The 15,988-nt window shown below is 46.2% G+C and overlaps 1 protein-coding gene across 1 annotated transcript in view; it reads right to left on the bottom strand.

Moving 5' to 3' along the window:
* The window catches only part of LOC125933155 (VPS10 domain-containing receptor SorCS3-like), a 355,261-nt gene extending 339,512 nt beyond the window's left edge, over positions 1-15,749 (bottom strand). Inside the window, exons 1-2 of the mRNA XM_049646011.1 lie at positions 15,613-15,749; positions 13,981-14,035 (exon numbers count right to left, since the gene is read on the bottom strand). Of these exons, the coding sequence (XP_049501968.1) occupies positions 13,981-14,035; positions 15,613-15,749 (192 nt within the window). The remainder of the gene's footprint in view (positions 1-13,980; positions 14,036-15,612) is intronic.
* Positions 15,750-15,988: the final 239 nt, after the last annotated feature.

Below are 15,988 nucleotides of genomic sequence, written 5' to 3'. Positions count from 1 at the left end.
CCTGTACCTTACTCCTGCATGGTACCCTTCCAGCCACACCCCTGTACTTACTCCTGCGTGGTACCCTTCCAGCCACACCCCTGTACCTTACTCCTGCGTGGTACCCTTCCAGCCACACCCCTGTACTTACTCCTGCATGGTACCCTTCCAGCCACACCCCTGTACCTTACTCCTGCATGGTTCCAGCCACACCTCATGCTCTCCCAGCCCCTGCTCTGAGCACACCCTCACACTCGAAGGACAACTTCACATCAGTCATTTATACCTTAATGTGTATTTGTGTTCGGTGTGACCTCTCCCAGACATCTGAACGTGGGGCTGTCTCATAAAAGAGAATACAGATATTCACCATTAAAAAAAGCTCAGTTGCTAGTGACATTTTGTATCAAGAAAGGGCTTTTCCACTCACTCAGCCCCACTCCTTACCTGGAGGCAGCAGGAAAGGGGAAGAGACCCAGAGGGCTCCTAAGTGTCTCAAACAGCACTTCCCCAGAAAGGAAGAGGGATGGGAACAGAATAGCTAGGAAATGGTAGGGAGGGCGAAAGCCAGGCAGGAAAACAGGTCAGAAGGAAGAGTGGTGTGGCATTCCCCAGGCCAGACAGGTTGGGTGATTTTTAAGTATCAGTTACATGCTCTGATTGATGGAGCTTACTCTCCAGCTGGGAAAGACAGGCCACCTTGATGGAGGGAGGATGTTAACCAGGGTTGGGGTGGGTGGATGGATGGACGGACGGACAGAAGGGTGGGTAGGTGGGTGGATAGATGAATGAAAAGCCTGAGAGAGGGATGGATTTGTGGTTCTGAGAGAGACCGCCAAGTACATGGGGCTCGTCCCAGGAGCCTGGGTCCTTTCCATCAGGTACGCGAAAGGTTCTAAACACAAGGAGAAAGGAAGAGGGATGGGAACAGAATACCTAGGAAATGGTAGGGAGGGTGAAAGGGAGGCAGGAAAACAGGTCAAAGGAAGAGTGGTGTGGCATTCTGAATTCATTGGGCTCCCTCCCAAGGTTCCTGAACCTTCCAGGCTTGTTATACCAGAGTAGAGCCAGCCCCATGGAGACCCCAGATTTTCATCTCTGTAGTTTACTGAGTGTGGGTGTTCTAGAGCTCACGACGATCGGTTATTCATCACTTTATCTGCCCAGAACGCTGGCTGCAGGGGTGAGTAAGGCAGATGTTTCTGCAGCCTGAGTCTGCGGCAACTGGCAGTTCCTGTGCCTCCCCACCCCAGCCCCAAGCTGGTCACCGCTGGTCCTGTCGCCCCTTCCCGGGAGATGCCTTCCCCCACAAAACTGAGACCTGGAGAGCACTCCTACAGAGTCCCTGTTGCCTCAGGGAATGCCAGACCCCTGCTCAGAGCTTCACTTCCAGAGACACAGTGCCCTCCTCCCTGACCTCCTCTCACCACAGACAAGCTGACAAGCAGGGTCTGCAAGAGAATCAGAGCCAGACGCCCCTCCAGGGACACCCTGTGCCACGGGCCAACCTGTGCTTGCCCACTTTCATTCCGTCTGCATTCACTCCGCTGCCACAGCTGTGCTTCTCCCCAGGACTGCCTACCCACCCCCACCAGCGCTGTAGGACCTCACCGCCACCAGGCAATGAGGAGTAAAGTGTCAGGAGGGGGGTCAGCCAACCCCAAAGAGAAAGCAGAGTCAGCAAAGAAACCCACAAGAGGAGAAGCAAACATCCATGCCACCTCAGCTCTCGCAGGTCTCAATGGGACAGGTGCCAGCCCCCGAGGACATCTGGAAGAGGGTGGGGACAATGCCAGTGATGCCGGCTGGGAGCAGGGGTGCTAAGTCCTTCAGTGCTCATGACAGTCAGCACCAGAAAGAATTTCTTTGCCCAAAAAGTCAATGTGCCCCCTATTTAAAAAAAAAAAAAAAAAACAACCTTGCATGTAGTCATGTCTTCTTTCTAGGCATTTATAAGTTTTGTGAGGGCGCAGAGGTGGGGAGGGTGGGCCAGGGATGGAGTCAGCAGGTAAGGAATTCCAATAAACTGGGGGAACAGTGTTGGGCCCAGGGGCTCAGAACATGCAGGTCAAACAGAAGGAAGAATGTCTCCTGGGTCTGGATGTGCAGGATGCCAGGTGCAGGTGACCCTTGCAGCTGCTGCCTCCCCATCCTGGCTGGGCAGGGAGGGTGCATTAAAGGCCCACGGCCCTGTGATCTCACTCAAGAAAGGCACTGGTGGATGGCCCTCACAGCCTCTGCCACTAAAAAGGATTCCCTTGGGGCCAGGGAGCAGCAGACTTGTTATCAAAGGTGACACCAGGGATGACCAGTGCGCCCACACTTGGACTCGAGTTGTGGCTCCCTTTCTCTCTGCCTCGCAGACACAGGCTGTGTGCTGCCTCCGCATTCCTGCAACACTCAGTGTGGTCCTCCTCCACAGCTGGCCTCTCACGGCACGACCACTATCCATTCACTGCCCACCTCTCTACTCATCAACACCAACATTTCCTGAGTTACTCTCCAAACAAATGCCTGGTGCTGTGTATGTTCGTGGAATGGCCCACTGAATCTCCACAAAAACCTCCTACGATAAGCATCATTACCATCATCCCCATTTTACAGATGAGCTGCCCGAGCAGCAGAGTGAGTCCAAGGCTGTCCAGAGGTCCCACAAGCAGCTAGCATCGAGCGGGGCTGACCAGCTCTAAAGTCTAGTGAGGGACCACTGTGCCACTCTGCCACACGGCAGTCTGTGCCAATGCACGGGGCCCAGGACTCCGAGCCTACAGTATCTCTTATGGCAGCCAAGCTGACTGAGGTAGGCCCATCCCAGGCCTTGCCGGGCGCTGAGCCAGACCCTGTGAATCCCAGGGCTAATCCACCCCAGAATTACCAGTCTTATATAACTGGCTTCCCCATCTCTTCCCAGCTTGGATGGTTTGGCTGGGATAAGAGTCAGGCAGTAAACATCAGCTGGCACCAAAAGTTACCCACAGCGTAAATACAAGGAGCCATCACAACAGCACCAAGGCAAAAGAATAAAAATACCTTTCTCTCCCATTTTCAGGCATCCTGTCCTCAGGGCTTCATGTTGGGAGCAAAATCATCCTGGAAGCTTCCCTGAAGCACCAGGTAGGTCTTGGCTGGCCTCTTCTCTTCTATTTCTCCATAAACAAGCAAGTGGGAGGGCCAGCAGGGGTCAGACAATTGGGGCTCCCTTCTAAGCATCTGTTATTTCTGAAGGAAAGGCACGGAGACTCTCAGGCACTCTCACCCTTAGAAGTACATGCTGTCTCTAAGACCAAGGGGCAAACAGAAGCCCAAACTTACGCTTCCTATTTGATGACTATGCCCAAACAAGAAAGGCTTTCTCTTTCCAAGACTTCCTCAGCTTTCTGAACCCTTCAAGACTCAGCTCCAAGGTCACCTTGATTTGACTAGTCTACTGCGGGGAATGTGGTGGGCAGGGTGAGAGTTACTGTCCCTACCACTGGGACCTTCGGGGTCTTCCTCTGAGCTCTGTAAGGACCTGAGCTGAAGCATGCTTAGATGTCCTGGGTAAGCAGATTCCCTGGAATACTGGCTAAAAGCCAGTGACCCCCAGGCTGGTGGTGATGCCAGGGAGGATCTGAATAGGTAAGATCCTGGGCCAAGACTAAGCAAGATCTGGAGAGGAGAGAAGACCAGAAGCTGCCTGCATCCACCCTCAAGATTGGCACCCAGCTTGCTTCAGGGCCCAGAGCCAGGTCCCTTCATCCCAACCTCCCTCCGGGTACTGAACCCAGGGCATCTGAATTTCCTAACCAGGGGTCAATTTAGAATTCTCCTCTGCCTCGCTGTCCAGTCTCCTAAGACTTTAGCAACATGAAAGCACTGGATGAAGTTGCACCCCCTACAATCTGTCCAGCAGCCCCCACCCTCCTCTCAGGCAGCATCAGAGGCAGGATGCACGAACCATATTAGTGCCTATGGGAGTCATTTCTTGAGGGCTCAACCCAAGATCCTTAACCCTCTGTCCGTAAGTAGAGTATGAGAACTAAAAGCACTTTTAAAAATAAAAGCTAACCTGCTGAGCACCTCCAAGATGCAGGCTTTCTTCAGCCTTGCGTGGACAGCTCCCAACAACCCCACAAGGTAGTTACACATTTACCCCCTTTTGAAAAAGAAGGAAACTAAAGTCACTGAGTCTAAGGAGCTGGCTCAGGTTCACAGAGCTGATAAGAGGAGCAGTCCAGGCCATGCGGCCCCAGGCTTGGCCTTGTATTCTTTCCTTCAGCAAGTATCTATTAGGCACCGAGCAGAATCAGCATGCAGATTGTTTTCCAAGTAAACAAACTGCTTTCTGGGGAGGCCGTCTCTTCTCACAGTTCAGGAGATAAAGAACCAGAAAGCTTGCGATCACAAAGTGTCTCCACCACCTTGCTTTGCTGAGTTTCCCCATCTCTGTCACACTCCCCACCACAGGCTGCACCATGTGGGAGGTGGAAACAAAATGGACCAATGCTCTGTCCTTGTGGAGCCTGCATGCCCATGGGAGGGAGAGCCAATAAGTAACAGGCAGTACTAAAATGGGTAATATGCAAGAGGGTTCCTGAGGAAAACGAAAGCAGGGAAAGAAGGTGAATGTGAGGAGAGATACACAATTGTAAATTGGGGGCCAAAGGCAGGCCTCACACAAAGGCAATTTTCAGTAAAAAAAAAAAAAAAAAATTCTCATCTCCTTTCAGAAGGAGGTGAGAAAATGAAACATGCAGCTAGGTAGGGACAGAGCATTTCAGAGAGAGAGAGAGAGAGAGAGAGAGAGAGAGAGAAGTCCATGCAAAGGTCCTGAGGCAGGAGCATTTGGGATCTATGGGGAAACAGAGATGCCAGTGCAGCTGGACCGAGTAAACCAGGGGAGCAAGCAAGAGGTAAGGTGAGCATAGTGACAAGGGCCAATCATGAGGCCTGGATGGTTACAGTAAGGACTCTGCCTTTACATTCTGATCAATCCTATCATTATGGATGAAGAAACTAGGCTCAGAGAGGGCCGGTGGTGTATTAAAAACCACACAGAGCTCGTGTTTAAACCAAGGCTCGGAAACAAAATCAACCCTAATGGGTCATCCTATCAGACAGTGACCCCAGGGCCTTTTCCTCATGGCCACAACCTCTTCCACTTGGCAACCCCATCCACCTCTGACTTGAAACAGCTACAGTATGAACTGACACAAAAAGGCAAGCTGGGTGGTACTCAGTGGGAGGGCTGACGCTGCAGGCGGGGGTGGGGGAGGATGGCAGAGATGGGCCTCTCGGAGCCAGGAAGGGACGTCGAGGTGCTAGAAACTGGCAGTGGTGCACTTTCTGGGGCTACTTTATCTCTGGGGCTGTAAAAAGAAACCGCCTCTCCAGAAAGTGGGTTTGTTTACTTGGAGAACATCCCCAGGCTGGTTCATGAGCATCTCACCATGCATGTGCTACAAATAAATAACTCACATTTCCCATTTTAAAGCAGGAAAACACGACCCACGGAGTACAGCATGTGTTACACCCACATGTGAGTGCGTCTTCCTCCCCACAGAGCGCAGGGATCCAAGGTGGCATTCACGGGAAGGTGTGCTATTTTCCCCTCCCGCTGTCCCTCCTGCTCTCTGCTCCCCAAGGTGCCCAACCCAGGCTCCCGCCCCATCTCTGAGGGGGCCTTCTGGAAGGTATTTGTTAAGGCCCTGCCTTTGTCTTCCTCTCGCTGGCTCCCGAGGCCAGCTCTCAGCAGTATTCTGGAACTCTCAACAATAGCTCACCTGCCGTTTGCCTGCCTCCTCATGGAGCCAAACCTCACAAGAGGTCTCTAGAGAACCGAGAAGTCCACAGCAGGAGAGAAGCCACAAGAATTCATGGACTAAGGCCTCAGAGCAAACAGCAATGGTGGCTGGCACGTCTATAGTTGAGCACATTCTGTGCGCCAGGCACCATTCTGGAAACCTCACACGCATCGGCTAGTGTAGCCCTTACCACAGCCCTGTGAGGTAGGTTCTGTGATAATCCCCATATCACAGATAAGAAAACTGAGGCTCAGGGCTGTTTAACATTGCACTGGGTCATGTTCACCCACTGTAAGCATCAGAGCTGAGATGAGCCCAAGCAGTCCAACTTCTTGGACTTCTTGGACTGTGAGTCCACAGCCTCCACAGACTCTCTAGGGAAAGGGAGATGAGACTCAGTGGGCTGAAGAAAGAAGCATCGTACACGGGACCAACTAATAAGTCCTGACGGGGCTTACGCCACCCCTATGCCACTTTATCAACCGCCCGGGGAAGTTACCCTCTGCTCCTCTGGGAACACTCTATTTCGTGCTTTACCTATGCTCACCAAGCAGTTCCGGCATGGCTGATTTGTGTGCCTATCTCTTCCAGGACTAAATCGTGAGCTCCTTAGGTCCTGTTCTAGTCTATTTGTAGCCCACTGAGAGGCACTGTGAGGGCTCATGGTAGTAAATATGTGCTGAGTGAATTAATGAAAAAAATGTGTGAATGAATGAATGAACCTGGCCAGGTCCAGATATTTTAGGTGTCTCCTTTAGAAACTCTAAGACAGAACATCACAACATCCAGGTCAAAGCTTCCAATCTGCCTCCCACACAGTCCCACAGCAGGACTGAAATAGATACGTACATATGCTCTCCCTTTTTTTTTTCCCCTTTTATTGCATTTAATTCCATGTTTCAGTTTAATTAAAAAAACACAATAGCTTAAAGTGTTGGATCCTGATGCACTGTGCTATTCATGAATATTTATCACTCTGGGCTACATAAAATTGAATAATTATTAGCAATTAAAGGAAGGTCAACAGAAAGCTTTCTGGAACTCTCCACCAAGGGGAAGGGGGAGAAATGGGACACTTCAATTGAGAGCCTTGGGCAAGGACTCCGCAGGAAAGAGGAAAGTCTTGGCTGACAAGGCAAAAACCCATCCAAGCCCCTGAAGAAAGTTCCAGAAGAGTTTGAAGCAGGTCTGTTCTACCTGCAAATCATTTATTTAGATGAGGAAAAAGTGGGTGTGGTATTAAAAAAGTATCAACATGACAGCACAGGGTCCCAGGAGATGACTGGAAAGGATGTGAGCCTTGGCCAACTGACTCCACCTGAGTGCTTCCTTCTCTACTACTCACCTTAATGTGTTCCAAGACAAGTAAGTCTGGTAAAGAAAGCACCCAGCAACGCTCCTGATACAGAGACAGTGCTCAGGAAATGGTGGGTTCCTTCATTTCTCGTTCAAGATGGATAAGGTTCTCACCAACCCTGACTGCCTCAACAGCTTTCACTTCTCCACAAGCAAGAGAAGCCTGTTCTCATCCCATTTAACTTCTACTTTGGAAGGAAGTCTGAAGGTGGATTCCAAAGTCCTCTGCACACCCCAGGACAGCCACCTAAAAAGCTCCCCTGAGACTCTGCTAACCACTTCTCCCCAGGGTAAAGTCCCTCCTTACAGCACAACAAAAACAGCTTCTGCAATTTCTCATCTCCCATCAAACTTTTATCCAGAAGGCTATAAGGAACAATTCTTGCCTTCTTCTTCCCAGAAGCTCTTCAAATACTAAGAGCTCTGGACCCCCAGGTTTCTCTTCTCCAGGCTAAACGAACCTATCTTTTTTAATAGTTTATTTTACAGTAGGGTTCCAATGTCCTTCCCTGGCTTGGTCTCTCAGGGAAAGATAATCTGATTTGTCTTGAGCCCCCAGACCTGAGGGTACCCAGTGCAGCTGTGCCCTCGGCGGGAGAGCAGAGCAGGACCTCACTGTGGGCACGATGCTGTTAGTTCAGAGAATATAAACTTAGGGAAACACCACAGCTCACTGTCGAAGCGTTTTGAGCGCATCACCCATTTTTTCAACAACATATTTTTGAGCACACGCTCCAGGCTAGAGACTGCTGAGGTAGACATGGTCCCTGCCCTCAGGAGGCTGTGGGAGGCACAACTCCAGAGCACACGTGACCCAACTAGGTTGAACCCAGCAGAAGGGTCAGAGGCAGGTAAAGCACTAAGTCTCCTGTACTCTCCAGCACTGAATACTCTCTCTCATCCTAAATAGTGCTCTTGTCCCCAAGCACTGACTCTACCCTACTTTTACCAGGTCCCGATGGCTGTTAATCATCACCTCTTTTTCAGCAATAGCATTCACGTTCACTAACACTGATGGAGGGCTTACTATGTGCCAGATACAGCCAAGCACTTTACACGTATGAACTCATTAACAGCTGCTTCTGCAGGTCTGAACTTGGCCTCTGAAAGTCACTAGTGTGGACCAGATCTAGTCAACCCAACTAGTCAACCCCACATAACAGAGTCACCTTACTTCAACAGGGTCCACTATTACTAAAGTACCATTACTATTAAGCATGCCACGGTCATGCAGCACTATCCGGAAGGCCACCTGAGGTCAGAACGTAGGAAGACGTGAAATGTTGAGACCCATCCTTGTTGATTCTCAAAGTATGCTCAAGGGGGTCTATCAATGCCCAGTTAAGGAATTTAATTTTGGCATCCTCACGTTTTTCTAAGACCAGGCACATGTGTCTACAAGTGACATCAATTACATCACTACTAGAATGTTACTAGGAACTAAGACTGCCTACTGCTTTAAACAAATGTCTGGTCACACAGCACCCCTCCTACTTTAAAATGTTGCATACAACAGAAAAAGTTAGAAAATCTCAGAGCTGCAAGCAATTTCAATGGTCCTCTTTGCTAAACATGCACATGCGCACACATATGCACGCACACACACACACACACACACACACACACATACTGAATGCTTTGTCTCCAGGAATGGGGATTGGATAGTGCTGACTCATCCATACTTCTCCAGAAGGTCATACTCAGAGGACATGAGCTGTAGTCCTGGGGTGGGATAAAGGTTACTGCCTGTACAGAACAACAGGAAAATGTCAGATAATGACCTCATTCCCACCACACCTCGCTCCCTCAACCACCCCTCCAAGGGTCAGTCCTAGGGACCAGCAGGTAGTTTAATGCTTCAGTAATGAATCTGATGACTCATGGGCCTTCAGGCAGGCACCTTCTCACCCTACCCTTCAGCCTCTTCCTCAAAAAAACTTTCCTGCAATATAATAAATACACCAGGTTCCCGGGCAGGCTATGATAGATTGGCTAATGTTAGGGAAGCATCTCGAATGTATTAAAACACTGCAAAAACACATTTGCATTCATCTTTCAAAGACTAAAAAATACTTCTTTATTCGGTTTATTCTTTGGCGCTTTTTTTGTGGTTGTTTTATATTGTTTTCACCTTAAATGGAACCATCTTAATTCAGTCAGGACTAGAAAACCAAACAATAGCCTCAGGATAGACTTTGCAAAAGAGGAAGCAAAACCGACAGGAGAACGGAGCCAGCTGTGGAAAGCTCAGGCAGCACGGCAGCAGCAAGGCTTGCAAACACACCTAGGCCTGGTCCAGGATAGAGGCCTTAGTTGCCACAGATAAGCTTGGCTTGTCACCACAAAACGTTGGGCTTGTCTAGGGTGAGGAGTGGTGGGTGCACCCTTCACTCCAGGCTGAAGCTTGCTCATCCCTCTTATTCCATGTGGACCAGTGACTGTTGACTGGTCATTATTTGCAGAGCATGGACACCAAGACACCAAGGAGGCACCGACCATGCCCATTAATCTCATTCCCTAGCCATTGTGATCTGACTGACCGTGTCAACCGGCATTATGTAAAAACTGAATTAAAATAAGAGGTGGCCCACAGCAGAGAAGCCTCATATGATCTGGATAGAAGGAGAAAGAAGACACCTACCACCATTCCCCCCTGTGGAGAGCATCATGAGACTGAGCTCGAGTCCATGGTTAAGATTATGACTGAATTAGAAACAGAGATTGAAAAAGAGACAGGAAGAAAGAAACAAGAGATGGGGAGACATAGGAAAGAACGGGGTCCTAAAATCCATAAGAGGACTTTACAATAGATGCTCCCTTCCTTTCAGGTCTTCCTTTATTTACTCTCCCTCTGAGTACAGCAGAAAGAATAAGCCCTGGTTCCGGAAGACCTGGGTTCTCACCCAACCTCCAGCCCTCATTAGCCATGTGACCTATTGATCACAACCTACCTCAGCTCTCAGGGTGCCCGAAACATAGGAAGCACTTAGGAAATTCCTCTTGTATTCTTTTCTTAGCATACTTCATCTCCTTCTCTCTCTTGCCTCTCTGATTCTTACTCATGTTTTCATCATTATTCCTCCCTCCTATAGATTAGGTTTTACTTTTTCCATACAATCAGAGATAATCATCAAATGTCAGACTTGAAAAAGAGACTTTTATCCCTAACCTGGTAAAGATATCTATAACCACCTACAGCAAACATGATGATTCACTGTGAACTATTAAATGTTTTCCACCAAACTCAGGAACAAGCAAAAGATGTCTGCCCTCATTGCTTCCACTCAACACTGTAGGGAGGCTATAACCTGTGTAATAAGGCAAGAAAATGAAATAAAAGGTACAAATAAAAGAAAGAAAACATCCTTTCATTATTCATAGATGATATGACAGTATGCAAAGAAAATTTAGAAGAACCTAACATAATACTAGCATCAAACAATTAGAAAATTAACTTTTGAAAATTTCACTTAAAATAGCATCAAAAAAGCATCAAACTCCTAGAAATGAACATATTAAAAGATTTCTAAAATCTTTCCACTAAAAATTGTGGTACACTGCTGAAATAAATTAAGAAAAACTGGTGTCAATATTCTCCAAACCGATCATTGATATAATGTAATCCTAGCCAAAAATCCTAGCAGGCTTTTTTTTTGTATGAAAATTGGCAAGCTGATTCTAAAACATATATGGATTTTACATATACATATAATGTAAAGGGCCAAGAGCCAAGACAGTCATGAAGAAAACACAAAAAGCTGATGAACTTAAATTACCAAATAATAAAACAGATTATAAAGCTATAGTATGAAGACAGGTAGCACCGGTGTTAGGATAGCAGAAAAAAAAAAAAAAAATGGAACCAAATAGAGAACTCAAAACCTGCCATACACAAGACCCCTGATTTGCAATAAACATACGCTTTCAGTGAATGACAATGGGTCATTTGGAGTTACATATGAGAAAAGGAAATAAATTTGACCCCCTTCTTCACATCAGACACTCAGCACACACAAAAAAAGAAATTCCAGGTGAATCACTGGCCTAAATGTAAAACGTAAAACAAAGCATGTCTGAAGAAAACATAGGAAAGCATCTTCCTGACACAGGAATGAGCAAAGATTTTATAACCTTAAAAGAAAAAACTGAAAAATTTAACTTCATTAAAATTAAGAGCATCCCATTAATAACAAAGCAAGCCACAAACTGGAAAAAGGTCTCAATAATAAATATAGCAAAGCACTTTAATCCAGAATATAAAGAACTCCTACAAATCCACGTGAAAAACAGGTAATATAAAATGGGCGAAATATCTGAATAGGTGTTTCACTAAAGATCATATCCAAATGACCACTAAACATGAAAAATGGTCAACATCCATAGTCATCAGATTAAAATCCACATGGCATATACCACTACACATCCACCAGAATGGCTAAAATAATTTTTTTTAATTACAAATATCAGGCCTTGGCAAGGAAGTGGCAAAGCGGTAAGTATCATACATTGCTAGAGGGAGTGTAATCAGTGTAACCATTTGAAAAATTGGAAGTATCTACTAAAGTCTATGTTATGATCCAGTTATTCTACCCTTGGATATATATCAAGAGGAAGTAGAGAATATAGCCACACACACACACAAAATGTAAAAAAAGTTGTGATGTAGCCAAAAACTGAAACAATCCAGATATCCCAAACTTTAGAATGGATGAATAATTTGGGTATATTCCTACACTGTAATACTTTACAGAAATAAAAGAAAGCAAACTGAAGCTATATACATCAATATAGCTAAATATCAATATACTTGTATCACTAGGGATAGATCTCACATAGACTTCAGTGAAAAAGGCCAGACACAAAACAGAACATACTATACATATTAGTTGTCTATTACTATTGAATTACACCAACACTTAGTGGCTTAAAACAAGAGACATTTATTGTCTCAACCATTTCTGTGGGTCAGGAATTCTGGTGCACCTTAGCTGAGTCCTCCAGCTCAGGGTGGCTCCCAAGGCTCTGATCAAGGTGTCAGCCAGACTACAGTGATCTCAAGGCTTAGCCAGGGGAAGATTTGCTTCCAGGATCACCCATATGGTTGTCGGGCCAAAGGCCTCAGTTCACCAGATGTTCCCCAGAAGGCACCTCCCAACATGGCAACTTGCTTCACCAGAACAAGAGCCAGAGAAGGACCAGAGAGAATGTAAGGAAAATTCAAGTTAGAGTCTTTTGTAACCTAATCATGGAAGCGATATTCCATCATGTCTATCATACCTTATTCATTAGAAGCAGGTTACACAGGCCAGTCCACATCCAAAGGGAAGATATTATACAAGCGCATGGGTATCAGGAGGCAGAGATTGTTGGGAGCCATCTAAGAAGCTGCCTACAACGCTGTATTATTCCATTTATGTGAGTTTCAAGAACAGGCAAAATTTGATAGAAATCAAAATATTGATTACTTCCAGGGAGAAAGGCCATACAATGTGAAGGGGTAATGAAGGAGCTTTCTGGAATGCAATGAATACATAGTTCTACAGCTTGACCTCATTTATGTGGTGGAGTGACATCCGCGTACTCATATGTAAAAAATGAGATGAAAATCTGTGGACTCGTGGGGCGCCTGGGTGGCTCAGTTGGTTAAGCATCTGACTTCGGCTCAGGTCCCGATCTCATGGCTCATGAGTTTGAGCCCCACATCAGGCTCTGTGCTGACAGCTCAGAGCCTGGAGCCTGCATCAGATCCTATGTCTCCCTCTCTCTCTGCTCCTCGCCCACTCATGTTCTGTCTCTGTCTCTCAAAAATAAATAAACGTTAAAAAAAAGACTGTGTACTCAGTGCATGTATTTTACACATCAATAAACACATGGGGAGAAAAGTATCTAGTAGCCCCTACCTTCTGCACTTTTATATCTGAGGATACAGAAATATGAACTGAATTCCTAAAGGTCAGAGTAACCTCCCTCACCTGGTCCCTGTGTGCCTGTCAATTCACATACACATCTGACTGAATCTCCCCTCTGGTAGTACCGTGTGAAGAGAACCCTTTGCTCTTGGAGGCAGAGGACCACACCTGTTTAATTTGCTCTTATAGCCATAAGGTCAAGGCCACACTTGGGAAACCATCTCCAGTACTTGAGACAGTTCTCAGAAATCAGTTCTATGCTAGGAGTTACACTTCCTGGGTCCTTTTCACCTATGGAGACTGCAAATGATGAATAAAAATGCCAATTATCTTGATCCTTCTAATTCAAACTTTGAAACACCTAGATGTGATCTAGGGTATAGTCAAAGTTTTGCACTGAGTTCAAAAAGTGTTAACAAATTATTGGAGGAAATACAAACAGTACATTTAACCCACTAAATTATAGTTAACTTTGACAAGATAGGCACGTGGTTAAGACTTTACAGGTGTTAAAAAAAAAAAAAAAAAAGGTTAGAGAGGGAGGGATCCAAAACATAAGAGACTCTTAAAAACTGAGAACAAATTGAGGGTTGATGGGGGGTGGGAGGGAATGGGGGGTGGGTGATGGGTATTAAGGAGGGCACCTGTTGGAATGAGCACTGGGTGTTGTATGGAAACCAATTTGACAATAAATTTTGTATTTAAAAAAAAGACTTTACAGGTGTATCTCAGTGAATCTAAACATCCATGCCATGATGAATCTAAGATTCATGCCCATTTTGTAAATGCAGGCATTTACAACTAGAGAATCTAAGTCAATTGCTCAAGATCAGTTAGCAAGTAAGAGGCCCAACCAGGATCCAAAACCGTCTCTATCTCACTCCTAAGCCTGGGGTTTTAACTAATTCATTATATGACTCCTCATGCATCCCTTAAAAAAATAAGCCACTTACTAGTTCTGTAATGTGCCAGTCATAAATGGTCCTGATGCAATCAATAAACGGCCCCCTTATCAGTCAGATTGAGACACTCTAGGTCCTAGAAAGAACAAGCTTAGATTGTAAGTGCATTTAATATGGTTTACTAATTAAGAACTGTACCTGTGTGCACACACATGCATACCACATGCACACGCACATGCGCGCACACGCTCACACTCTCTCACTCACACACACACACACACACACACACACACACACACACACCTGTCACAGTAAAGTATAATAGCAGAGCTCCAATCAGTATGATGCTCACCTGAGATGGGTAACCTGGACTTCGGAAGCCAAGTAGGGACTTGTCTACCCTATATCCTAGGAAAGCAATGATGAGAACTGAACTCAAGCAGCAAATACTCCTAAAAGCTCGGCAAGGTGGCACAAATGAAGAGCAGTAGGCTTCGCTAGACCCATCTATTGCCCAAGTGAGGCACAAGGATAGGAATGCCCAGAGGTGGCCCATGGCACAGCACCTACAGCTCATAGAAACCTGAAGAGCATTAAGTTACCTGCCACCATCTTACACACTAGGACCAATTCTCCTAACAGAAAATGTTGTTGGACCACATAAATACAATAGGAAATCACAATCAGCATGAACCACACCAACAACAGCAAACAAGCTACTCAACTAAACATGACTGGTCATTTCACTTGTGTGGGGAATTCTCTCCTAATGCACACTTGTTACTTATTCGTTTATTTAGGAGCCAAAATCTGATAAGTCTATAAGAATATTTTTTAACGGTATGAAATCTAGCCAATTATTTTTTCCTATAAAACGAGCCACTGCATTAATTTTTGCAACAGATCTTCTAGCCTTCTTGGGCAAACCAAGGATGTTTTATACCAGATGAGAGTATCTTCTCTCTCTTGAGGAGTTTACAGTCCAGAGAGAGAGAAGGAGGGGGGATTGGTAGGAAAAAACAGGATCAAGGGAGGAGGACTGGCAGGAATATGTCAGAAAAAGGGAGCAGACAAATGGAGAAGCAGGGTACAGGCACAGGAAAGCAGCTAGGGAAGAGGGTCACAGTCACAGGGCCCAGCAGACAAGCTCAGGCAGGTCAGAGCCTCTATGAGCACAGTGCGTTGTGTGTTTAAGCACACACAACTAGATGCAGAGCCGTGTCCCAAATTTAATAATACACAAAAGTCAGTTCCCACTCACTCTCCAATGCCTCCTCACTGAAGCACCATGTTTACTCTCTCCATATCTACCACAATCTTAACTATATTTTATTTGCTTAATAACTGTCTGTGTACACACACAAAACTGTAAGCCACGTGAGGGCACAGACTACGGCTCCTACCTCCAACTCTCAGCTCTGCCTTTTCCAGCTTTGTAACCTTAGGGAGGTTATTTAACCTCTCTGCTCTAATAGTTCATGAACATTTTATGAGAATCAAATGAGAAATACGTATAAAATCTAGGATAGGTCTCATTAAAAGTATTTTCCCTAATACTCAGCAAGAACAAAGAGGCCAGAACCCACATTCCGTAACCACTCGTCCTCCTTCTCTTAGGTGAGGTTTATTCTGGCAAGCCATGGTCAGACTCTCCATTCAAGGATCCAAACAGAAAAATCCTACATTCCTGCCACCAAATGGTATTTTGTTGGAATTTCATCCCCCTGGGCAGTCTCATTCCTCTTCTCTCCTCTCTCCCTCCTCCTGCCTGATGCTATGATGCCACAATCCAGTCTCTGTGACTCGGGGGATGTTTCCATGGTGACAAGCAATGATGTCATAAAGGGGGGATTGTTACAGGGTTGAATGAAATCTGGCGCCAGATGCACCCTACCCCCTTATATAAGGTGGGGGGTGGGGTGGGAGACAAACCCTGTGGACACATCCCAGAAAATGGGAAACCGAATCACCCAAGGGATGGCGAGGGCTGACCAGAGGGAGAGAAAGTTCCAATCCCCTCCATACACCAACAGCCCCATTTGGAAAAGAACGGATTTAA

This window comes from Panthera uncia, chromosome D2 (assembly GCF_023721935.1).
Source record: "Panthera uncia isolate 11264 chromosome D2, Puncia_PCG_1.0, whole genome shotgun sequence".
Taxonomy (NCBI): domain Eukaryota; kingdom Metazoa; phylum Chordata; class Mammalia; order Carnivora; family Felidae; genus Panthera; species Panthera uncia.
Note: the sequence above shows the minus strand (reverse complement) of the source record. Positions and strands in the feature narration are given on the sequence as shown.